At 45.4% G+C, this 26729-nt stretch overlaps 1 protein-coding gene across 3 annotated transcripts in view; it reads right to left on the reverse strand.

Moving 5' to 3' along the window:
* EEFSEC (eukaryotic elongation factor, selenocysteine-tRNA specific) overlaps positions 1–26299 on the reverse strand; it is a 628480-nt gene extending 602181 nt beyond the window's left edge. For 2 of the 3 annotated variants that reach the window (XR_014968482.1, XM_085624391.1), the window contains exon 1: positions 9740–10120. Coding sequence is in view for 1 of the 3 variants with exons in the window: in XM_085624391.1 (XP_085480517.1) it covers positions 9740–10019 (280 nt within the window). In the remaining 2 variants the exon portion in view is untranslated. Of the gene's footprint in view, positions 1–9739; positions 10121–26166 lie in introns of those variants that run through there. The other variant, XM_085624392.1, reaches the window with a different exon arrangement.
* Between the last annotated feature and the right edge of the window lie 430 nt (positions 26300–26729).

Here is a 26729-nt window from a genome sequence, read left to right on the forward strand (position 1 = left end):
CAGTTTGAGTTGTGCTCTCTACCTGCCTTGCAGCAGCTATGGGGAAGCCCTGCCAAGTACCATGCATTAGGGGTTAGAATAATGCATGTTAGTGCTGGTGTCTGCATCACCACAAAAACAAATACATTTGTCCCATGGTATGGTGCCCCTGGGACCACCCCATGATGAAGTGCATGAGCGCTCAAGCAGGCAACACCAACTAACATACCAAATGGCTTCAAATAGCCTGGTGCTGCACTGCTGCTGCTGTCTGACAAATTTGTCTCAGTCTGTCAGTGTGTCAAACAATCTCATGATGAATCGCGCTCAGTGGTCTGTTGTGTTTACAGTAAATGACATTATATAAAGTGGGCCTGGCCTTCAATCAGCCGAGCCCCGCCCAGCCTATTTTTGAGTCAACTCTGGATGGACCCCACAAACGGCCTTGTGGTCTGAGTCTCTGCAAGTGACACGTTCACTCGTCATGATGCAGCCAGCACGTGGATGATCCCCGGGGCGGTGTCTTTCCTGTTGTTTTCCTGTTTTTCAGCAAAGGCACCACCTCATATGTGATCGGTGGCACACACGTGCAGCTTGACCCCAGACACATACACTGGAATGCATTAGCTTTGTTTTTAGTTTTTGCCTGCCCAGCGCTTGCGCTGTGCTTGTGAAATCGCTTGTATTTAATATATCTTAAAAGGGGGCTCTTATCAGTTCCCATAGCCGAATTACTGTGTTCATTCACTTTTCTGTGGAAGTTTTTTTTGTTAACTTGCCCTAGCTGCATGCATTTATGATACTTCTACTAAAGCTGTTCACATTGTTTAAGCCCCATTCACGGTCAAGGTAAGATCTCTTCCCACAGAAAAGGCAGACCGCTTCCAACAGTATGCTGGAATACTTGCTTTTTATTACTTAGTTGTGTAAAGCAGAAGATTTAGCCTTAGAACGTTTGTGGCATTTCCTATTCATGCCTCAGTACCTTTCTTTGCTCTTTGTAGGCATCGGATTGATTTTTTAAACTTAATCTATTTGGACATTATGATCAAATTCTAAATGTTTTCATAAACATTGCACGTTAAAAATAAAGTTAATATACAAGAGCTATGCTATATTTGACTACTAAACAGGCAGTTACAAGTGCAGTAACCTTGCAGACAACAGGATCATGATTTGAATGGTGCAGTAGGTACAGTAGCACCGAGCCCAAACGTTTTCAGAACTCCTCCATAATATTGCAATATTTGACTACTAAACAGGCAGTCACAATTGCAGTTCCCTTTCAGTTAAAAGGGACTTCATTTGAATGGTGCAGCAGGCACAGTGGCACCAGGGCCAAACGCTCTAGAGACTCCACTAAACCCAGTTTATTGCTAAATGTTAAAACTAAACAGGCAGTTACAAGTGCAGTTACCTTGCAGAGAAAAGGGTCATGATTTCAATGGTGCAGCAGGAGCAGTGTCACCAGGGCCAAACTTTGTCATAACTCCACTAAACACCACATATTGATATAATTTACACCTAAACAGGCAGTCATAAGTGCAGTTATCTAGCAAGCACTAGGGTCATGATTTCAATAGTGCAGCGGATGCAGGGGCACCAGGACCAAAAGCTCCAGGCACCCCAATGAACACCTAACATTGCTATATTTTATTCCTAAACGGGCAACCACAAGTGCAGTTACCTTGCAGACAACATGGTCATGATTGGAATGGTGCAGCAGGTGCAGTAGCACAAGGCCCAAAAGTTGTCAGAAATCTTCTAAACACCTAGTATTGCTATATTTTACTACTATACAGGCAGACACAATTGTAGTTATCTTGCAGTTAAAAGGGGGCTTGATTTGAATTGTGCAGAAGGTGCAGTGGCACCGGAGCCAACAGCTCTAGGGACACCACTATACACAGAATATTGCTAAATGTTACTACTAAACAGGCAGTTACAAGTGTAGTTATCTAGCAGGCACTAGGGCCATGATTTCAATGGTGCTGCAGGTGCAGTGGCACCGGCCAAACGTTGTCAGAACTCCTCTAAACACCAACTATTGCTATATTTAACTACTAAATAAGCAGTCATAAATGCAGTTAGCTTGCAGGCACTAGGGTCATGATTTCAATGGTGCGGCAGATGCAGTGACACCGGGGCCCAAAGCTCTAGGGACCCCTCTAAGCACCAAATATTGCACTATTTTATTATTAAACAGGCAATCACAAGTACAGTTACTTTATAGGCATTAGGGTTATGATTTCAATGGTGCAGCAGGTGCAATGGCAACGGAGCCAAAAGTTGTCATAACTGCTCTAAACACCAACAATTGCTATAATTTACTACTAAGCAGGCAGTCACAATTGCAGTTATCTTGCAAGCACTAGGGGTATGATTTGAATGGTGCAGCAATTAAAGTGGTACCGGGACAAAAGTTGTCAGAACTCCTCTAAACACATAATATTGCTATTACATCAATTCATTCTATTTATTTATTTCATATTTCTAAATGTTGCTATTATTTACCTGCACTATACCACTAGTAACAGCACAACATATTTACTTTTAGTACATAAATAAGTCATAACACTTTAACAGACTTTCTGTAACTTATATTGTGCAAGTACGCAGCAAGCTAGCAAGCTACTACTTACAACAAAAAAAACAGCTTATTATTAATCACATAGACGAAACCTACTGCATTTACAATGCTTGTTTCCTAGAACCGCCTGCCGTCAGCAGACAAATGCCGCCTCCTGCGCAGCACGCCCCCTCACAGTGCTCTGTCTATTGTGGGGAGGGTCGCGCTGACAGGATGTTTTTCTTGCAAACTGCTTGTGCCTAGCCTTACTCAGGCCCCACACCAGCTTGGCCACACAGTGCCAGGGGTCTGCCGGAGAATAGTGACAAAAGGTCACCTTCTCATCTACTGCCCTCTGGTCATTGTGTTTGAGGGCTATCAGGGTGGCACATATTTGTTCAGTCACCAGATCCCAGGCATCGGTGGCCAACGGAGCACACAACAAGTATTTAAGCGCAACCACCAGACCACTCTAGCCCTGTTGTCACATGGAAACTTAAAAGAGCTAGATGTAGAGCCCTCCAAAAGCATGTAAGTCTAAGGTCACTAAGGCAAGTATGGAAAGGAGGGGGAAAAAGAGAAAATGAAAAAAGAGAGGGATGTGAATGGAGAAGGGAAGAAACAAAAAGTGGAGCGGACTAAGAGGGCAAAAGGAGAGTGTGAACAGAAAAGCAATGGATGGAGAGAGGGTGTCAAGAGCTTTCTGTTCAGTAAGAACAAGGGAATGATGGATAGAACCTAACACAAACTGTTATAGTTTCCATGAGATTCAGCAGACTAGGTCCCTGAGTTAGAGGAGCATGGTAATGGAGAATGTTCCAATTCATGGTAAAAGTGCTATATCTGTAAGAGCATCCACTGTAAGAGAGGCCACAGTTGGAGTTTCTTTCTGCAAAAATCTAATATGGTAAGACTATCACGGTTGGAAACTGCCAGTTTTAGCGCTTCCTGAGAAAATATGAGCATCCTCTGTTACAACCCAACTCAAAAGCAGGTCCTAGGTCTGCCGCTCTAAAAGGTAAAACAAGCCTCTTTACATGCCTAGCTCACCTTTGGGAGCGTGTAGAACTGAAGGCAGTCATAGCACTGAGACAAGGAGCAACTGGCAGACTATGAATGGTCACACCTAAAAATGTCTTGGTCCTCACAACAGGCAGTCACTGACTAGTAGAATGAATATTTATTTCAAATGAGTCGCGTCTGTAACTCACTGTCTGCCCTGATCTCAAATCTTTTGCCAGCATAGAGCCCAGAGGTTAGTTTGAACACCTCCCTCAAGGCACTTTCGTGTCCTAGTTTAATGCATTTTGGATGTTGTAGTCTTGTTTTGCTTCTAATGAACGGGTGAGTCAAACATACCTGAAAGCAATGATTTCCAGGTGAAAAGTTCCACACTGGTGGCAGTACCCATAATGAGAAGAAGAAAGGTGGTCATCCTACACAGGTACCCAGTGGAAAAAACATTAAGGCAACACAGCTGTCAGGTGTCCCATGTCATGTTGGAAACAGGAAAGGTATGGGGCCTTGCATTAATACTTTTGGAGCACTGCAACTGATTTAAAGTACTTCCTAGAGCATTACATTTGGAAATAGTGGCCATTTCTGAAATGTATTATGTTACTACTGTGTTCTTCATGCTATAAAGTGTCACTCAAAGCATCACAGATAAGGTGATGAAATGTCACACATAAGCACATTAAATATATGAAAGTTGTACACTGAATGAAACTGAAAACTTAGCAGCTATGTCACCCTTGAAAGAGTTGTTCATCTCCACTGTCTTTAAATGGGATCACCAGAAGGGTTGCCATATGGCGAGTTTTTTACTGGCATGGGCAGCATTTTAATGTCACGGCCTGTACAAACAAGCATTTGTATAGCCAATAGGTCTCGCCTTTGGGATCTTATAAGTGTTTAGCCATGCAACAGTTGATGTTGTTGTACCAATGATATTGTGTTGCATAACTAAATACTTATAAGATCCCAAAGGCGAGACCTATTGGCTATGCCAATGCTTGTTGGTTTTTCAAATACGTGAGACGACTCATTATAGGTCCCTCTACGCGGATGATATGGTGCTCTTCCTTCATAATCTGCATACAGAACTAGTGAGGGTGGCCCGCATTCTCTCAGCCTTTGGGGAGACCTCTTGGTGAATTGGCTAAAAACTAACCTGTTCCAGATGCACGAAGATGGAAAGGTACCTCCGGAACTAGAGGGCATGCATTGGAAGCTAGAGGTAGTGCAGTATTTAGGTGCCCAAGTGTATTGATCACTCCCTGATCTCCTGGAGGGTAACATAGGTGTGGCAGTCACTAAGTTGCACCATGCCAATGCTTGTTGTTGATGTAGTTTCTTTATTTTGTATTAATCTCCATTTTCACTTTCACTAAGATGCTTGGTTGCAAATTGCTATGCTTGAGTCATACGCACACACACAGTGCCACACCCACTTAACCTGCACCATCTCAACAAGGAACGGCTGCTGCTGAGCGCTACTGCCCTGAGCCCAGAGCCTGTGTGCAGGGGCACATCTATCAATAGTGCGGCAGGTGCAGCAGCACCTGTCAGTGGAGCAAGGAATGTACAAACACCAGTGTCTGTCTTTCAGTCCAGATAGTGAATATAGAGTGAACTCTTGTTCAATAATGGCCCCTTGAGCCGGACTTCTGCCCCCAGTGAAATTTACACCAGCGGCTAGCTCACACAAGGCTTTTAAATCAAGTTGGAGTTGGCAGAGAAAAGAACTGCAGCCCTTCCTCGACTCAGAGGAATACACTATGCACAGAACTAGAGCACATTGTGCATGTGTGTGTCAAGGAATAAAGCAATTAACAGATGTGCGGCTTTTATTAAACAAAGGAAGTTCGAATGTTTTTGTTTGAAAAGCATTTGATCTAAAAAGGCAAATGGGACTGTTTAATTAAAAGACAAGTTGTAGTTCTTCTAGAGAATTTCAATTGAACCTCTTTGAATAAAGTGAATCAGAAATTAAACTGTACAGCTAGGGGCAGGCTAGAGAAGGTGTGATCCTGCTGACACTTCTAGCTGCTGCGTCTCGCGGGTCACAGGGGGGGGGGGGTCCCTGGTGATGGGCACAGAGGGCGCCAAGACTCTCAAGTGATGCCTTATTTCCACGGATGACGGCTGCCATTATTATCATCAGCCCTGCCTCCCTGGCCCCTCCGACGGGTGTTTGTCATCGCAGAATGGTAAACGAATAATAAAGTTTTTAAAAATGGCACCGCCACCTTAGAATGCATTTTCTTAAAGCACAAGAAAATGCATTCAAAGATGATTGTAGCGGATTCATTAGGAAAATCCATTTCCCCCAGATAACTGCTGCATTGCATATTGAGGATCTAAGTGAAACAAGACACCGACAAACTCTTCTGTGCAGTAAGGGAGGGTGAGGAGCAGGTGAGAGAGGGGGAGGAAAGCCGGCCATGCGAGGAAAGGAATGCTAGAAACCAGGATAGCAGCTGTGCGCGTGCAAGACATCGCGAACGCAAGCTGGAGGCCTGAAAAAAGCCACAAGGTTAGCACTTCCAAAACCCTCTTACTACAACTCTCGCCAGAGCAGCGCTATAAGCGCTGGCTCAGGCGAGACCTAAAAAAGGAGGAAGATCACCTAAACATGGTATTTTTCACCTTACCAATACATGCTATAAAGAGTAAATATTAGATGAAAGAACCTTAAAATGTGTTGTAGAGCTGCCTTAATTATCCCTGACTGTTATTTAACGTAAGCATAGACAGAAAGGCTATGTTAAGAATAAATACAGATATTCTTATACAAATTTCTTTTTAAGTATCATATATTGGCCTTTGCAGACATACAAAATGTGAACAAATAGCCAGTATTATTCTCTGGGAAAGATGGCACCCTTAACGCCAGCCAAAAAAGAGAACAACTTCACCCTCCTTGATGAGGGCTCATTAGTTTGAGGGTGTATGTATAACCCAAGAACCAAAGAACAAATGCTCTCCTTACCATTGAAAATATGAACAAAGATAGACTGCCCAGATATGAAACACAGCGTTTCCTCTCTCTACCCAACTTCTCTTTCAGCCGAGCCAAGTACCACGCATCCGGGGTTAGGCTAACGCATTTTAGTGTGTTGGTCCGCATCACTGCACTTGAATGCTTAGTCATGCATTTATAGCGCCTCCTGACACCACCCGACGATGAGGCAGACAAGCAAGACTGGAGCGCTGCCCTATAAGAAGCACTATCAAGCAAGCAGCATGGACCACTCGCTGGGAGTCTGGCAGAGTGCAGCACTATATTGACTGCACTTGTGCAGTGCTGCCTGGTTGGTACTAACAGTTGAAAGGTTTTACTCAAAGGAGCTCAGCTGCGCTGGTTGCAGCAGTGCATATCGATCACAGCTGCCTACTGCTGAGAGTCACTCAGCCCGTGCGGACTGCGGCGGCATCACATGACTGCAAGTTGCAACAATAATCACACACAAGTCAGAGTGTGACTGTGTCCATTTGCCGAAGTCACTGAGTGAGGCAGCAGTTATGTTTCTTTGCCACAGGTTCACCACGGTGCCTATGCCACCAGTTTGCTGCCTCAAATCAACATGCACCACACGACCACTGGGAGACGAGAGGTGGTCGCACAGTCATCGTTGCAGAGGCAGCAGGATTCAAAGGATCTGACTGACTCCGGTGCTATGCTGCAAGAAGAGACCACTTGTCGGCTGCTCAGGTCTGTCACTGTGTGATAATTCATGACTGACGTCATGATGATGTGGATTTAGATTTGCGATATATTGACATAATTTAACTTTAGCAGCCTAAGCCTGCAAGTAGGACTTCAGGCTGGTGTTGCAGCGGTCTGGGATCAGTTGAGCTGACTGTATTAATTAATAAATAGCAGGTGAGACCTGAACCCGCAGCGCCACACCTGCTGACTGTCACATGGCCTGTAGTATGTTCCCCACCTTGCATCAGTATTAATACCAAGTGAATTAATCCAGGGGTGGCACCTTCCCTGTTGTCGAGTATTTTTCCGGCAACTGGCACCACCCCTCTTCTTTGTGGAAAGAGAGACTAAATGCTTCAATGCTAGCAGGACAACTTAGTTTTAATGGGCAGATTTGATGGATTCTTTTTAAATTTTGCCCTGAACTGCACTGCAAAAAACAGCATTATTACTTAGTCTCAGTGAATAGTCAAAAGCAGACCTCGAAAATTATACTAGCCCAATCGCAATGGCGAGTCAGATTTTATCAGGTCGGCTATTTTTAGCACTTACTGGTCAGGTTTGGCGAGTGAACATAATCTGGAAAGGAACAGGTTTTCTGTTCATTCAGAAAGTGAATGAGCAATAAAGATGCCTTTAAATCTTGGTTTTATCTTGACATATTTGCTTTCTGTTCAAGGAAAGAGGTCAAATGTCAGTTTGCCTTTTTACTAATTGCTGGTTGGAAAATTGAGTTTATTTTTGTTCTGCTTACTACAGTTAGAGTTTTTGTCACGTGAGCTGTCTGACAATCATTGTGAAACAAAAGGCTGTAAGATGTCAGGTTTTTTTTCTGACACAACTTTAAATAGGTTGTAAATGAATAGTACAAATATTTCAAAATATATCAGGAATTATGCAGCAATTTTTTTTGTAATTGAGAAGTGTGATGCAACAAAGATTTAAATAGGAGCACAACAAATCAGAGCACTTTACTAGGTGAAAGACAAATGACAAATATTTACAGAAACTGGATGTCGAAACATTATTGTTTGTACACTATAAAGTTTTATCAGTAAAACTGCATGTCAGTTGTAAATGTTGTGTCTATTTAAATATAAAATTTGCTGATTACAAATGACAGTGTGCTACCACTTAATGCTTTAGATGTGTATTTATTAAAATAGATAGGTTTTAAACATGATTTGAGAAACATGCCTGCCCCAGCCCTGATGACAATGCTGTTAGTGAACTAAGAGGAAAGTTGGGGTCATGTGTGTCCTATATGTGGTTAAATTTGTATTATATATGAAGCAAAAGTTTGGTCTATTAAATCAAACAAAAGAGTTTTTTGTACAGCAGGCATGCCGAACTCGCATATTTAAAGGTGCTCTCATATGGGATAATGAAGAAAATGGTAGTTGAGGGAGTTAAAATATTTGCCCAGGAACTCATCATTTGAAACCAGTTTATGGATCAAGAACAATACAATTAGGTTGCGTAGATTATTTAAGTCACTAGACCTACAGGTCTAGTAACATTTTTAGGAATTTTCGAGGCCTGAAATGGTATTTTAAAACTCATGCTCTAATTGCGCTGATTTCCTAGTGTGAACGTTATCCGTCGCCCATGTGCTTTAACTATCCTAAGCCACAAGTCCAGTTAGCTTACACCAGGCATGGTTTTCTCAATTTGTATTTAACAATGAGATGCATTAAAATAGCTGAAAAGAAGCATGTTTTAGAAATTGTTCTCTTTACATGAAAGTCACTACTTGGTTTTACTTCCATTAAAGTGTTACACATTTGACACTGAAATGTCACTCATAAGCACAATTAAACCATGAAAATGTCACTAATAAGTAATCTGAAGACTTGGCAGCTATGCTCTTCTCACCTTCTCTCTTATTCTTATGGTTTTGTAAACTTATTTTTAGTCTGATAGTTTAATACTAGTGGTCTCCATCCTTTTGATTTAACTGTAGGGTTTGGTGAAATCAAATTATGCATAACTACGCAACATTACACACAATTATGTGAAACGCAAGTCCTAGATTTTAGTGTGAAATACATCCTTGCGTCAAAAAATTATGCAAGGAAGCATTTCACAATAGAAAATTGAGCAAAAAACACAAACACCACATACAAAAGCCGGTTATTTTCTGTTGTTCCCTTGTGTCCTATGTAAATTTGTACCACAAACGGCGCACAGTTACGCGAAGTGGTGGAATTTCGCGTCATGCGGTACCGCGAATTGCACCGGCGTGATTTCAATTTCGTGGAAGCTCTACGCGCATTTAGGCAATTCATAATACATTACTGCCTCGCCCAATCTAACATGGCCGTCAACGTAAACGCGGCGGCCATTTTGGGATGGGAAAATACACTCCACACACATTAACATTTACAATTGCCGGTCCGCTCCCCCGCCTACGTTTCCCACATGTGGCAGTATGGCCGCGTTATGCTACAGCAGCTGTTACCCCACCAGCCCCTTACCTCCGATAATGGTCCTGATGAGGGAGGCGTGCCCGGGGCAGTCCACCAGGGTGCATTGTAGGCTGTTGTAGCCGGAAGTGCGCAGGCGCTCTGGAGCCGGTAGGGTGAAGCAGGAGAATCCCAGGTCCAGAGTGATACCGCGCTCCCGGCTCTGCGGATTCTTGTCGAAGGCCGCTGTGGAGGCTGTGCTGCTCAGGGCCTTGGCCAACGACGTTTTCCCGCTGTCTATGTGCCCGAGCACGCCGATATTGAAGTTAAGCGTCTTCCCCGTTTCGGCCATGCTACCGGATTTTTTCTATTTCTATGACAGGGCTGAAGCCTGCACTTTGCTCAGCAGCGCCGAACAGTGGAGTGAAGCGTCCGTTTCTAAAGGAGTCCGTGTAGGAACTGGGGCTCAGTGCACTTGTGTTCCACACGTGGGAAGTTTTAATTTCTTCTGGTATTTTTAGTTTTTGTCTTTTACCCTGACCTGCGCCCTCAGGGAACCACTCTCTGCAATTTAAAATTACTAATTTCCAGCTCTTCCTAAAAATACTTGGGAGGGGGGGGGGGATTTATAACTTACCTCAATATGTTTCAGGACTGGAGTTGGAGTATTTAAAATGCTTCCTGGAATATTTGGAGGCCAGTTGCTCCTTCCATAGTATTCTAGGACTTGAGTTAGATTACTAAATTTGACCTCCCAGTTTTCGCCATGCCCACTGCTGCCCTGAGGCAAGAAACAAAACCAAGCTTTATGTCTCCCATATCCTGGCTGCCATATCTCTTACTTATTGCGAATTAATACCCGTGTGAATGTGTAAGTTTATGACGGTACAATGTGTGAGCGTATGCTCCACCAAACATATGTTCACGCAAAAAAGTTCATACAATGGGCCAGTCCCATCTCAAATTATTTACCTAAAAGTGTATTTATCTATTGTTGCCAACTGTCCTGTTTTTGCAGGGGCAGTCTTAGCTAGTTGGAGACTGCCCATGTAATATTGTTGCAGAAATTGTTCCCTTTATTACACACAGGTATGTAAACAAGAACTTTCTATCTGCAGCAGCCACGTTCTGCAAAATGTCCCGGGATTTTTTTTTCATTTTATGGCTTTATTTATCAAGTGTGATAGTACAACAGAAAGGTAAATATTCACATACTAACAGTGTGCATTGCTAGAGGTCTCCATATGAGAGCAACTACGATAAAGTTCTATGATAGGACTAGAGGCAAGAATTATGCACTATCTTCCCAGCACCTTTAATACTATAGCATCAAGTTAAAAGTATCTAAAACCTACAAGTAGCAATAGTAAAACGTCATCCACTCCATGGCATGTGACGTACTGGCTTACCAGCACCCATATGTGGCTTGACTGCACGTCCATGCAGTAAATATCACACAAGAGGGCGATCATATGCTCGCTGCTGGGAGACACTAATGCAGATGTCCAAATAAATTATCACAAAACTGTAACTTAAAACATTGGCGATTCGCTACTATCCCCCTTTGCGACATCGTCAGATTCTTTTATGGAAGATTAAACACGTGCTCCCATACCAGTCTTCTCTGCAGGATACATATCCGTATTATGCTGCAAAAAGGACTGAAGTCCTTACTTTATTGGATCAGAACATTATTCTGTACCCACAAGTAGCTGGAATCTACTCAAGACCAACGTTTTAAATTGAAGTAATTGTGTGGCATTCCTGATGAAGGTGCAGAGTGCACCGAAACGGGCGTAGAAGACCCATATTACTGCCACTGTTTGTTTATGTATTTTATGCATTGTGTGTTTTTAGGTCTCGCGCCTAGCGTTGCACTGTGCAACAGTGCTCGCACAGCGCGAGACATTTAGTAGGTGAAAAATGGGGTTTTAGCACTGACCTAGGAATCGCACACGCTCGTGCGTGTGCTTTTCCTTTTGTGCTACCCCATTGGCCTTTGCGTGCGTCTTTTTATAAAAGACTGCACACAATTGGCCAAAGGCGGGCGCATTGCTCCGCCCACGGTCTATTGGTGTCTATTACGCGCACCAGGCCATGTGGTTTCAATTATTGTGCCCAGACACGGACGCGATAATTGAAACCACATGGCTCGCAGTGGCGCGCGCACCACTTGCGGGCTTCTTCTTTTCTTGCTTTATTGTTAATCGGCACCTCTCTTCCGAGCAGCGGGCAGGAGAGGCAGCGGCTGCGGAGAGCTGAGGACCGGGATCGAGGGCATCACCAGCAGCACCGGGGAGGGCTGCAGCGGACTCTGCTTCCAGGCCTCTCCTCGCCCCATCCCCGCTCCCGGACACCAGGGTCTGGCCCTGGGAACCACCTGCACCCACTGGGGACGGGGACGGAGGCAGGAGAGCCGGGCCACCTGACCCATCTCCCAGAGCCTGCCATGGGGGAGAGCCGCGTAGCCCCCCCTGGGCCGACAGGCTTGTGACCCTCGCCCGGAGAAGTCCCTGCACGGGAGAGTTGAGTGAATGAAAGATGCGCCTCTATCTTCTTGTAACAAGTGAGTGCATCTCAGCTGGCAATCTTTCTCTTGATAACGGATCACAGCATTCCTTTATTGTATCGCGCGTCCTAAACACCCTTTTACCCCCTTCCCGTTGCAGATAACCACCCCTGCACAGCGCTTCCACCCCTATAACACTTCATAAAGCGCATCTCTCCCTACAGCACCCACTACCTCTCTGTGTATGGCAGAACATACAGCACCACCTGCCCTTCAATACCCAGCCCCTACTTGCATAATACAGGAACAAATAGCGCCAGGAAGGATTCTCTGGCATCTTCATGCACGGGACACACTGTGTACCACAGCATCACCCTAGGACCCGAAGCAGCAGCGCACATAAACACAGCAGCCACCTCCATCAGATCCATAACACCGACAGCACATGCCCAGCAGCGGCAACGCGCCAGCATCCTGCCCCACAAGAGAGGCAGCATCGAGGCACACGAAGCATCCAAGATCCTTTCCTAGCTAGACCCACAGTACTACAGGGCAAGAACCACAGACACAGCGGCTTCCTCCTTGGCAGCCCCTGCACAGCAGCTCAGGAGATAACCACACCGGCATCTGTGTACAGCATACGGACATTAGCAGATTACAATCTAAGCGCATGTCCCCGATCGAGGAGCGCTCAGCACCAGAGCAAACACTGCAAAAACAGCATATGTGGGCACACAGAGGGTACCGGAACACACACACACCACTCATACACCACTCTCACACGCGCACGCACACACACCACTCCCCCTCTGACGCACACACATCACTCTCTCTTTCACATAAACACATACCACTCTCCCTCCCCCTCTCTCCCCACACAGATGCACAGTATTAACACACCAGCTTCTTAAGGCAAGAACTGAGAAGCAAACACACCTCCACGTGCCTTCGGCACCAATACAACAACGGAGCAAAGAAACACAAATATCCCATTTTACAGGAGGTACACCACAGGCAACGGAATACCAGAGTCAATGGACACACGGGTATCTTCCTGCACAACTTGCATAGCATTGGAGCAGATAAACACCCGGCATCCTCCTTCAGTAGGCTCACAGAACCAGAGTGAAAAGAAACACCCGCCTGTCTTCCTTCACAAGCACAGCAACCGAGTAAATAAACACCCGGCATCCTCCTTCAGTGGGCTGACCGAACCGGAGTGAAAAGATACACCCGCCTGTCTTCCTTCACAAGCACAACAGCAGAGAAAACAAACACCTCAGCAGCCTTCCATCATGCGTGTCGAACCAGCACAGGTGAACAGTGCCTGAGCAGACAAGCATTTGCAATGCAATAGGTCTTGCATTATTAAAGTTTGAGCTATTGCCATTGCTAAATAATGCAACACCAATAGCTCTAACTTTAATAATGCGAGACCTATTGCATTGCAAATGCTTGTTTGTATATTGTGTTTAGAAAGTCCATGTATCTCTGGGATTATTAACCTCTTTTATATATTGTAATTTTGTGTATTAATTTCTAAAGAATTAGATATAGGTTTATTCTATGTTTCACAGCATTTTTAAATAATATGAATTAAAAATATGAATTTTTAAACAATAACTGTTTGGTTACACTAGTGGCGGGGCAGAGCACCTAAATTTAAGGACTTGATCCGAGATATGGTGTTTTGGCAGGACCAAATGTACACCTTTGCTGAACTGCTTCCCCTAACCTCCCGTCCTCGTGATAACTGGGGGCCCCTTATGGCATACTTACTCTCTCATCCTCTTGACGGGTCAGACAACATACAGCCTGATAATGTGGCACCTGCCTGAACTTTTTTATGCATAAATATGCTTACAAACCCCCGTTTTCTCCCTCTCATGGAACCACTTAGAGGGCTGGACACCGTTGGTGTATGTGATCTAAAGTTATCATCATTGTATTGCCTCTGAGGTCTTGCATTGCTCTATAGCTCACTGCGTTAATCTAGTCTCAATGCCTGCCTTTTTATTTAATTGTATTTGCCTAAACCTGTACACTCGTCATGATGCATTGCCTGTACTTGTGTCTGCCTTCTCTGTTCTTGAAAATGCAAAACAATTTTTTTTTTAAAACCCATAAAAAACCAGCATTGGCATAGCCAATAGGTCTCGCCTTTGGGGCCTTATATGTGTTTAGCCAGAGCTATTGACTTTGCCAATGTCTTTAAGCTGTGCTGTAGAGAAGTGTGGCTGCTGTGCAGCTTGCTGAATAGTTTTAATAAAAAAGTGTCAGAAGCATTTTTGTTACCTTATATATGACCTAGAAGGCATTATGTACAACTGAACTACCATATTAAAAAAAGTATTTACAATAAAAAATGTCCTCAGTTTTCCTTTGTTCTTGCAATGCTGGCAACTTGTTTCTGCCTATTCCAGTGGTTGTTTGTTAAAGCTTTTTTTTTTGAGGGGGCATAAACAATCGGAGGGTGAAGGTTGGAAACTAGTACCTGTATTATAAAACTAGCAGCGACCAGACTCTAGGGGAGAATCAACAGATGCCAGATTCCGAGAGCAGGCTGAGGTGGTGCTGAGGGTTGCTGAGGTGGTAGTGGTGGTGGTAGTGACTGGTGCGGAGATGATGCTGAATGATACTCTGGTCTTGCTGAGTGATGATGATTTGGTGGTGTACTAGTGCAAAGGCGATGCTGAGTGATACTGATGTGGCGCTGAGTGATGCTGTGGTGGCCCTGAGTGATGCTGTGGTGGTGCTGAGTGATGCTGTGGTGGCGCTGAGTGATGCTGTGGTGGCGCTGAGTGATGCTGTGGTGGCGCTGAGTGATGCTGTGGTGGCGCTGAGTGATGCCGTGGTGGCGCTGAGTGATGCCGTGGTGGCGCTGAGTGATGCCGTGGTGGCGCTGAGTGATGCTGTGGTGGTGCTGAGTGATGCTGTGGTGGCGCTGAGTGATGCTGTGGTGGCGCTTAGTGATGCTGTGGTGGCGCTGAGTGATGCTGTGGTGGCGCTGAGTGATATTGTTGTGGCGCTGAGTGATGCTGTGGTGGTGCTGAGTGATGCTGTGGTGGCCCTGAGTGATGCTGTGGTGGCCCTGAGTGATGATGTGGTGGCCCTGAGTGATGCTGTGGTGGTGCTGAGTGAGGCTGTGGTGGCGCTGAGTTCGTTACACTGTGCTTAAACACTGTTGTGTATGGGGAGCTGATTTCGGTGTGAAGCGCTATAATGCCCTTGGTTCAAGTTTGCGCTATAATTATGAAGGACATGCAAGCGGATGTGGCCTAATGTAATCGGACAATATCAGGTGAAAGCACTACGTATTCACTGCTCAGGGAGTGCTTCTTCTTATGACAAATCTCCTAATATGGTGTATTCATGAAGCCCTCACCCACCAACCTAGTTGGTGGCATGCTTCATCATCGGGCCCACCCAGTGACACCTAGTATGTCCCGGGTGTGCTACGACGCCTGATTACAGCGGAGCTGGTATATTGCTGAGAGTGCAGTGAGGTTGGGTGAGTTGTGATTTAAAACGGCTTGGTGGTGGTCCCAGTACCCGAGGGTAAATTAAATTTTAATAACTGGGCCGTCACCAGCGGTTAAAAGTAAGGCTACAGGACGCGTGAGGGTGGCGAGTTACTGCCCCCTGCGTCCTTCAGATGGTAGACATGTTTCAGCCAGTGCCTTAGAGTGTTTTGGCTTTCTTCAGGACCGTTTTTTTAAAAAGGTGTGGTGAAATAAAACAGACTTAGTGTTGTGGTACAGACTATGTGATACACTCACTAAGGCGTTTTTCTATATGTGAGAGGGGGATTCCCTTCTCATGCATATGCTTTGGGTTATTAGCCAAGGCTTCCTGGAGGGAAGCGGTAAGGGGATGACCAGTCTTTCTGGTCAGTGCCTGCCTTGTACCTGTTGTCCCTTTCTACCGGAGGACGACGGTGGGACAACAGGCTTTGTTACACTGTGCTTAAAAACTGTTGTGTAAGGGGAGCTGATTTCCGTGTGAAGCGCTATAATGCCCTTGGTTCAAGTTTGCGCTATAATTATGAAGGACAGGCAAGCAGGTGTGGCCTAATGTAATGTAATCAGACAATATCAGGTGAAAGCACTATGCCCGGGAGTTGTGTGTGCGAGTGGTGCGCGCGGCGGCAAAAGGGAAAGCAGCTGCAACGTCCCGCGAGTGTAAGGGTGCCCGCAAGCGAGAGAGGAAAGCCAGATGGCGGCTGTGCGCATGTCCGCAAGTTTTAGGCCACAAGCAAAAGCTTTAGGTCGGATTTCTGAAGCCCACTCACTAAATGTCTCGCCAGACCAGCGCATGCGCTGGCTCAGGCGAGACCTAAAAACTGTTTGGTTACACTGAGTGTTATGTAGCAACTTGTTTAGATATAATGGTCTGTCGAATTTAAAGACAATTAATTGCCTTTTTTCTCCAATGTGATCAGAGACCAACATTCCCCAACAAGGTATTCATTCCATAGCATTCTTTGCTGCCACCATTTTGTCCTCTTTTCCTTGCTGCAGAGCAAATTAGTGATTGAAGTTGTATTCCTTGTTTTGCTTAATTTCTCATTTAGCATCTGTTCTGCTTGGGTTTTCGGATCAGATAGAACCCGCTCATCAGAGCCTCTCTAACCCAGCCAGAACGTTACCCTCTCCCTAGGGCCTATTCACAACAAGTAACCACCGATATATATATATATACCACCTAAGGACAGGGAATTCCTAATATATATATATATATATCCATATATATATATATCTAGACCTCTTATAATATAAGTGGCGGCCTCGCGATCCCAGACGGACCCAGGACTTCCTACCCAGACGGCAGCCTCAGCCTCGCGGTCCCAGACGGACCCAGGACTTCCTACCCAGACGGCAGCCTCAGCCTCGCGGTCCCAGACGGACCCAGGACTTTCTACCCAGACGGCAGCCTCAGCCTCGCGGTCCCAGACGGACCCAGGACTTCCTACCCAGACGGCAGCCTCAGCCTCGCGGTCCCAGACGGACCCAGGACTTCTTACCCAGACGGCAGCCTCAGCCTCGCGGTCCCAGACGGACCCAGGACTTCCTACCCAGACGGCAGCCTCAGCCTCGCGGTCCCAGACGGACCCAGGACTTCCTACCCAGACGGCAGCCTCAGCCTCGCGGTCCCAGACGGACCCAGGACTTCCTACCCAGACGGCAGCCTCAGCCTCGCGGTCCCAGACGGACCCAGGACTTCCTACCCAGACGGCAGCCTCAGCCTCGCGGTCCCAGACGGACCCAGGACTTCCTAACCAGACGGCAGCCTCAGCACAAGTTCATCCTATGATTACCATAACATACAGCAGGGGAATCAGTTTTACTATTTACCAGATCACACAAGAACTGCCAGTTTGAGCACAACCTGTTCTCTGGTTCGAGGGGTTCCTCTCTCCCTTATTCAGCTACCACTTACCTGATCAGGGTTAACATCTGTTCATGTCAAGTCACAGCTGACTAGAAGAATAGGCTACCCTCTTGTACAAGAACACGCAGCACATGTTGATTCACTACAAACTGGATACTTTATTATTTATTATATACGCAATCACACAACATTACTGTGTAACACATAAACTGCAAAGAAAAGTGAAAGATTAGGTTGTACACTCTAATAAGAAAGGGGTCGACATCACCTTAGTCGTGTGTAGCCTGCACTCAATGGTCATCTAGGTTCCCTTCTCGTCTGTGCCTCGGCTCGTCTGGAGATCACACCTCCGTAGCTCCCTTCTCCGAGTCACTGGGACCTCTTCCTCATCGGCTACTCTCTCCTCTCTGGCAATTCTGCTAGAAGAGTATCTGTCTCTCGGTTTTTCTCCGCCTTCAAGTTTGTCATCTGTCTTCCCTGGAATAAGTAGTAGCTTTACTGCTAACGGCTAGATGCCGCCTACGGACTGAAGTAAGTGCCTCGTAACTGCCTCAGACTTTTACTAATATAGAGGTGCATTTCCTCATGGAAAATTCCGGCCCGTAACCTGCCGCCCACCAAATTCTTGTACCTCCCCGTGCCAAGGACACTTTCCCAGCCGGCCGGCCTGATGTAGCGTCTTCGGCATGAAGAAAAATACAATCCTTCGATAAGGGCCGGTCTGAACCGGTTCTCTCCAAGCGAATAACACCTCATAACTAAAACATCCCCTTTAACCTAGAAGCATCTCAAGCTGCCGGAGCAGAAAGAAAGATGGAGTCTCTCCCGTTTGAGGCCTACCAGGCCTGAATTCAGCACGGCTCCATGAAATACCCTCACTACAGGGCAAGTTATCCCTAATACTAACGAATCTATCCCCTAGGATATGTGTGCAAGCCCTAATCTATGGGGAAGAACACAGGATCATGTCGAAGTGCCTAGTAAATAGACTTCATTCACTACTCTAACCCTTAGGCTTGAATGGTAAAGAGACTGAAGTCACCCTAATCACCCATCAACACAATAGGGCCGGGAAAATCGAGCAGTACAGCATCTCAGTAGTTTAATCACTCATCTTGTAATGTAACTCTTTCATTAACTCATCAAATGGATGGGCAACATACATATAGAATACAATATGCCTACTTCATCAACTATGATAAACGTTGGATAAGCGGGTGCGATAGTCCTCGCTTCTGTGACCGTAATAGCATCAAAACTACAAGGATGAAGGTTGTATACTTAAGCTTCAAAGAGTGAAAGAAGAACCGGTGAAAGTAATGTATTCACTCAAACTGTAGACAATTTAAATGCATATTTCATCCTAAAGTTTGTGTTGTAATCCTCAGCTTAAAATGTTTCCAGAGGAAACAAAAAAACACAAAAGCCTGGATGAGTACATTGCATGTTTGAGGAAGTTGTCATTGATGTGCAAATTTGATGCACTGAACAATGAACTGACAAGAACACGATAGTAATTCATACATATTGTGTAGGAATGGTTATGGATGAATGATGAGCCCTTCCAGAAGAATACCACAGCTGTAGTTAAAATAGCAGCGGTTTCTGAGCGCCAGATGTGAATGACACAATAACAGTCCAAAGATTGAAGAAGGCTGGCTGAAAGCCCCTATAAATGTAATTATACATAATTTTAGTAAAACCAAAAGGTGTGTGGTTGAATCTAGACTAATAAGTAGGATACAACTTTAACACTAACAGTGATAGGTGTTACAGTTGTGTGAATTATAGGCATTCAGCTGCAGACGAGAGATGTCTTGTCTTTAAAGCCAAATGTAATAGATGTGGTTCTATAGGGCATTTCAGTAGAGTTTGTGAGGCGAAAAATAAAAGTTCCATGGTTAAGTATGTGAAGAAAAAAGATCATAAGAGCTTGAAAAGTGATATGAGTGACACTGGAGCCGCCAACGCCTGAGACACCACTTCTGCATGGGAGGACATCAAGTCCCATAATTCCCAGCGACAGGAGGCGCCGACGCTGCCCTTTCTGTGCTAGTCAGAGCCAGGAGGAGGCTGGGCTGGGCCACCCCTCTTGGTCCTTCACTATCCGGTATTGGGACTGTTTTTAGGACAGTTCGGGAAAGCTACATGAAGGTAAAACATCTTTCATTTTTATATTTTTCCATATTCGTTACTTTTTTATTAACGCCTATTCGTAGTATGGGGTAACGAAAGCCCACCCCCACACCAAAAACAATGGACACAACATTGGATGGCTATCTACAACAAGCATTGGCATAGCCAATAGTTCTCTCCTTTGGGACCTTATAAGTGTTTAACCAGAGCTATTGGCTTTTCCAATGTCTTTAAGCTATGCTGTAGAGCAGTGTGGCTGTTGTGCATCAAGTTAAAAAGTTATTATAAAAACGTGTTATAAGCATTTTTGTTACTTTATATATAACTAAGAAGACATCTTCTAGTTATTGTGTCCTTGCAATGCTGACAACTTCCTCCTACCTGTTCTAATGCTGGTTTGTAATAGTAGTTTTTTTTTGGGGGGGGGCCATAAACAACAAGAGGGTGGAGGTTGTGACAAGGTACCTGAATTACAACACTAGCAGAGGACGGAGTCTAGGGGAGAATCCACAAATGCCAGATTCTGAAGGGAGAACGAGGTGGTGGTGTGATGATGCTGAGTGATACTGCGGTGATACTGAGGTGGTGTTGATTTATGCTGTGATGCTGAGTCAAGCTGAGGTGGTCCTCTGTAGTAGTGAGCTGGTGCTCTGTGGTTCTGAGCTGGTGCTGGTGCTGCTGAGGTGGGGCAGCTCTGGTGCTGAGGTGAGGCTGTGGTGGTGATTGTGCATTAATGCAGATGTAGTACTGTGCTGATGCTGAGATAGTGCTGTGCTGATGGTGAGGTGGTGCTGCACTAGTTCTGCGCTGGTGCTGACCATTTATGATCATTTATGCAACTCACACAACAGATTAAATTATGTCCTCACGTCTGAGGATGTTTGCTTACATTACATAGACCCTTTCTCCCTATTTTATCTTCTCAAAATGGTTGAAAAGACTAGCCAGCTGCCTCTGGTGGCAGGCCTGTAACCCGAAAGCCAAAAACCAATCTGATTAGCAGACACCAAACCCACTGAGCTATCTTATCTACAGCTTGACTAGATGAATGAATGCTTGGACTGATGAATACTTGAACAGACGGAAGTGGTTCGGAGGAAGCCTTAATTTATCAAAAGAGACCAGCCTCGGTGTGGGTGAATATAGAATTACACAACAGAAACCAGCTGTAGTAATAAAAATAGTTTTACATGTAAATATAGTGCTACTGTCACGCAGCGGCTGAGAAATCTGTCTCCTGTGTCACCACAGGCATATTGTTTGTTTTATCTTAGCCAACATGCCTTCACCATGGGATGCCCACCCAGTGCTTGAAAGGCCACCCTCTAATTCGGCAGCATTCGTTTTATGGCTGTCTAGGTCGTGCAATAAAACTGATTTCAATTACGTGTTACAAAAGTGATACCATGCGGGAACTGCACCCAAACCCCCATCAAAGACATTAATGGGCCAGCAGCGCCGAGATCACAGGCTCCGGCATTGCACTGGGCTTAGCATGTACTCCAGCACGGGAAGACACTCGCCAACGCCAACTTCTGCACTTTATAATCTTTACTGCTTTGGGGAACTTTCCAGACTCCTTAACGCGCTGTAACCCTTCCAAGACAGATCGCCACTCTACATTTCGTGTTGGGTTTACCTAATGTTCTCGCTGCTCGGAAGTGAATTTTCACGGTGAGCACAAGTGACTGGAAGCAGCTTTTCCGGCTCCCTGTCGCCTCCATAGATTTATAGAAGCCGCGGACTCATATTATAGGCGCAATATTTGAACATTTCATAACGTATAACCTTTCACGGCACCTCGCGGCACGAGGGGCATGTTAGACCCATTTTCCACATAATAAAGAACCGAGATGTCCGAGGTGGGGGCGCAGGCGTTAAGATTTACTAGAACAATTGAACTTAGCAACTGGAAACAGAGCTGCCCTGCTCTGCTTTGAAGGAGGCTCTGTTGTGCTTGCTGTACAGACTGACGACAAGGTATACAAGTATCCCCTTTGTTCCATGTAAAGATCAGGTGTACAGGCAATCGCAGGAGATTGTAATCCGGTAAAAATAAACAGGAGCAAGATAGCCTGGTGTGTTATTAATGTGCAGATTTTCTGCAAGATACCATCTAGGATTTTCCTTGTATATCGATACACCTTATCAAAGCTTTGTCAGGAAGGGCAACTGCATCTGTTACGCAGGGTTTCCTCTGAGATATTGTAGAGCAGGCAAATGTGTCACATTCCACAGTACTTTGCCAGATGTCATTCTGTAAACAAGTCTGATAAATAAAGTTACTGAAGGAATGCGTTTTTGTCAGAGTGCTTTCCTTTAGTTGTGCACATGCACAGAAACAAAGAGGGCTTGTAACAACAGCTGTCAGTGAACACGCTTTCATTTGTTGGATCCCGAGTGTTTCACTCAGTCCGCGCCACCGCTGGTGAAGTCTGTAGTTTACGCTGGGGCATTTGACTGATGTGACAGGAGCCAAGATGCAAACAAACGCGGCCGCAAAAGCGACCGTGGTTTGTTTACTTGGGAACATGACCCAAGATCACGATAAGGAAGGTATGCAGCTGGCACAATGTGCTCCCGAGACCCCTAGGCCAGGAGAGTCAACGTTAAAAGAAAAGGTGGGACATGCTGCCGTCTTTGGCCATTTGCGTGCTTTCATTACTGAAAGCCACACGCAAAGGCCAATAGAATATGTGGGAGTTAACTAACTCCCACGGAGAAGTTTAGGAACAGTGTGGAGTGCTCACAAGAAGCCTCCCGTAGAGCAGCACATGCGCGCTGCGCTGGGCTCGACCTAAAAAGCGGTAGGGGCGTTAACAAAGGAGATTGAAATAGTTGAACGCAGACTTTCACTAGACCCTTGCTCAATTCCATCTGCCCCAACTGACTGACAAATATCTACCTCGGAAACCATTGTAGAGCAGAGGCTGCAACCTCCGTTATCACCAACCGTAATCATCTCAACCCAGGGTGTCTTACATGCCCCCAATGAAGGAACTGACCTTCTCATTTGTCCACTGGAGAAACCTACTGTATCGCGAGTCGCAAATGGTGGGAAAAGAAAACGAACGGGCTTAGCAGGGGCTGATTAGCCAGTATTGAAGAACAGCTTGCCTGAGTCCTAATGGGTCTAGGTAATGACTCTGATCCCAAAAACCAGATTGATAATATTGCTTGTCTAAGAAGCTCTGATATAATTGATATCACTCCTAGTATCCCGCCAAGTCGCTTGACTTTTTTCAAACACAACATCTACTGTAAACAGCCAGGTTCCTCGCATAGAGCCACCGCCTAATAATGTTAGTAACAATACCGCGGTTTCAGTAACCCAATCCCATCATGGTTAGGAACATCGCTAGAACAATATAAGGCCAGGGCAGGGGGACTCAAATCAATCAAGTTTACTCGCAACAGATCGGGGTGGTCTGTCCCGAGAACATGCAAATATAAATAGCATAGGTCAAGAACATAGAGGTGGGAGGGGTGCCAAAGTCGTATTAAATTTACCACCGGAATGCACACTGTATGCTTTGATCTTGAAGGGGGTCTCCTGTCTGGCTCTTGGTCAGGAAGAAACCTGTCAAAGTCTTATCAACCAATCGGCCACTGGTGTTCTAAGAAAATCTCGCAGAAGATAAATTGATCAGGTAATATTATCATGGCCAGGCGAGTGAGCTGGCTGGGTCACGCGACCAAATTTGGGGAAGGGGATTGTGTTGTGTTTAATTTTAATTATGCATGGTGTGTATGCTTTGCCCTAACGCATTTTAAAGGCTCATATGGCGAGCCAATAGAGGTCTATACATTGTGTTTCTTCTACCCTCTACTACCTGAACACTTGACGAGAAAACAGTCCTTGTGGGTGGGCCCTAGTATGCATCTGTTTACACAGCCTCCTCCATTTAGCCATTATAACCGTTTTGATGTTCTTTCTGGGCTTCCAGGACTCGATTGACTAACTGAGTGCCTTAGTCCACCAGCAGCTATGGCGAGAATGGGATTGCCTTAAAGTGCTCAAGTGACAGATCCTACACTGATGTATTCACTAATAGGGATTCTGTGGATCTTTTTGAAATCCCCTCCCCTAAAAAAAAATTAGTGGGATGAACCGGGACAAATGTTGAAAATTGTTCCCCTTGCCATAACTTAATCTTAAGTGATATCACGACTAGGCAGAATCCGGGTCCCCCCACTATCACAGTTGACCAAGTTAAAAATAACAAATTCATGGGGTTGGAAAACCAGGGTCACCATAAGCGTCTACTTAAAATTATTTCATGGAACATAGCAGGTATTCGTTCTGAACTGACCGACGAGGTTTGGCTAACATATATCAAAGGTTTTGACATCATCTGTCTTCAGGAGACATGGTATATGAAGGACATTACGCTGAATGGTTATTGTTCTTATACGGTCAATGCAACACCCTCGTCATCAGGGAGGGCAAAGGGAGGGTTGGCAATGCTAATCTCAGTAAAATACGAGGCTATAAAATTACTGTTGTTGGTACATCTCCCTGGTGTCAGCTAATTGTGATTTCCAATATGTTACAAGTCAAGTTACTAGTGGTGTACTGGTATTACAATATTTTTAACCACAACATCTCCCAGGGTATTGAGGTGTTACAGACAGAAATTAACAACATTTCTGAGAAATGGCAACCCTTATGTATTCTCTGGATAGGCAACTTTAATTGTTCAATATGCCCTCACAGCTCTGGTCATGCCTGCGGGATGCTAAGCACAGAGGGGCAGCCCCTGTCACATTTTAATCATACTCCTCAGGGTGAGGCCCTAAATTCTATTATTGTGGAGAATGACCTGGATCTCATTAACGATTTAGCTATCAACTTCTCAATACAGTGCCCCACCTATGTTGGCGGAGGTAGGGAGAGTTGTATTGATTTTATGTTTATTTCACGTTAGGTCCTGCTGCTTATTGGTGACTTTGAGGCGGATCCAAACAATGTGAGTGACCATAATCCCCTCATAGCGTCCCTAAGAATAATAGCTCAGCCAGGTAATGTCGATGGCTATCAATTTCATTTTAATCCTAATAAAGGGGTAAGACTTAATTGGAATAAAGTAAACCCCTCTGAGTTTGAAGCAAATACTGTCATAACCAATTACGACTCGATTGTGAAGTGTGTAGCCCAGGGGTCTCCAACCTTTCCTGTAGTGAGAGCTACTTCTGATCAGTGAAAATCGTCGTGAGCTACTAAAGGCGAAGCAACGCGCACATTTTTTCAAGGGACCCCCCACACCCAGCTTCATTGACTTTAAGTCCAATTTCTTTGGAGCCCATACTGTGGTTTGAACAAAATACTTAGAGTTCCCTAGAGTATATGTTCATATGGCAAATTGTACTCTAGGGCATATGAAATGCTTAACAAAAAGTCTGCTTTATTTCAATGATTCCATAATACTCATCCCATCTTCGATTACTAAAACATCACAAGTCACCCACGCACTCGAGCGGTACACCCTCCAGTTGAGCTACAAACAAAGCAGAGCGTGTTGGAGGGGAAAGGAAAACACCTGGATGCTCTTATAATGGGACAAAAGCTCCTCTCTGATTAGACTGGGCAGCTGAGTATGGGGTTCTGATCCCTGGCAATGGGAAATGGAGGCTGGTACTGAAGGTGTCTCAGTATTCCCATATTGAGTTTAATGTGCTCTTAAAAACAATACCTTGGAGAACAACACTTATTGAACAGCAGGAGAAACAGGGTTTTCCATGTACCTCACATGCACAGCCTCGTGAGTGCCTGCTCCCTGCATCTCACATGCGATATCATAAGTTTGTTCCCCATATCTTACATGTAGTGGTCTGTTTGCTCCCTGCTCCTCACACGCAAAGCTTCATGCCAGCTTGTCCTTGTACTTCAAATGCAAAGCCTCATGTATGCCTCCCCGCTTTGCCCATGTACAGCCTCTGTACCTGCACCTCACATTCACTGTCATACAAGTGTGTTCCCTGCACCCCACAAGCACAGTGTCATCTCTGCTTGTCATCATATGTGCCAGCCCCTTAAGTGCAGCTTCTTAATTGACCCCTTTCCTGTGCCCCACATTTGCAGTATCACTGTGTTCCCTACACCTCACATAGGCTCGTGTTTATCTGTCCCTTCACCTCACATACAGAGCTCCCGCTCTCTGCTGCACTTCAAATATTCAGCCATCATGTCTGCCTGTTTTAGAAGCCAGCAGCTCATGTGCAGAGTGGCATGTCTGCCTCCTCATTGCACAAAATATTTAAATTCACGAGTGCATCATTAATCTAATCTCCCCTCCTCACCCTCTCCACGGCACGCCCTCTTCTCTTTATTGACAGTGACTCTGGGCAAAAATATTTTTGGCGCCTTGGGCTGAAAAAGACTAAGGCTAGGGCAGGGACTAACAATTATTCAGCAATTAATACAGTGGCCATGGCGCAGCAAATAAATCAGGACAGGACTTACCTAACGAAAGACTCGGAGTCAGACTGGAAAAGGCAAGTGGTGCAGGCACTGATAGGGCGGTAGCAGTTCAGTGCTTCCTGTGCCTCGCCACTTGCACGCCAACATGCTTTTCGGCCCCTGCTGCTCCGCACCAGCAGTGCACACGTTGCGCAGGATGTAAGCGCAGTGAAAGGATCCTAAATGCAGTGGGAGCAGCTCCATTCCAGCAGTGCACACGTTGCACACCATGAAAAGTGCGGTGCCAGGCTCTTAAAGGGAGGGGAAGCGGATGGGCTACGATGACTCAGATACGAATAACGTCATCCTCTTCAGCCCGCCCCAGCTAAGCTTGGGCCTATCAGAGCAGCTGGTTTGGGTGAGGGCAGGCAACGGCTCTTAAAAAAAGGCCCCAAAAACGATAAAGACTATAAAGGGCTAAAAAATGAAAATGCCATTGTGAGCTTCTCGCGGGGCCTCGGCGAGCTACCGGTAGCTTGCAGATGACCGGTTGGAGACCCCTGGTGTAGCCCATGACTTGCCCCCAGCTGTGATCATTCAGGAATTTCAATTGATCTGTTCTGTTC

The sequence above is a fragment of the Triturus cristatus genome, chromosome 9, assembly GCF_964204655.1.
Source record: "Triturus cristatus chromosome 9, aTriCri1.1, whole genome shotgun sequence".
Lineage (NCBI taxonomy): Eukaryota > Metazoa > Chordata > Amphibia > Caudata > Salamandridae > Triturus > Triturus cristatus.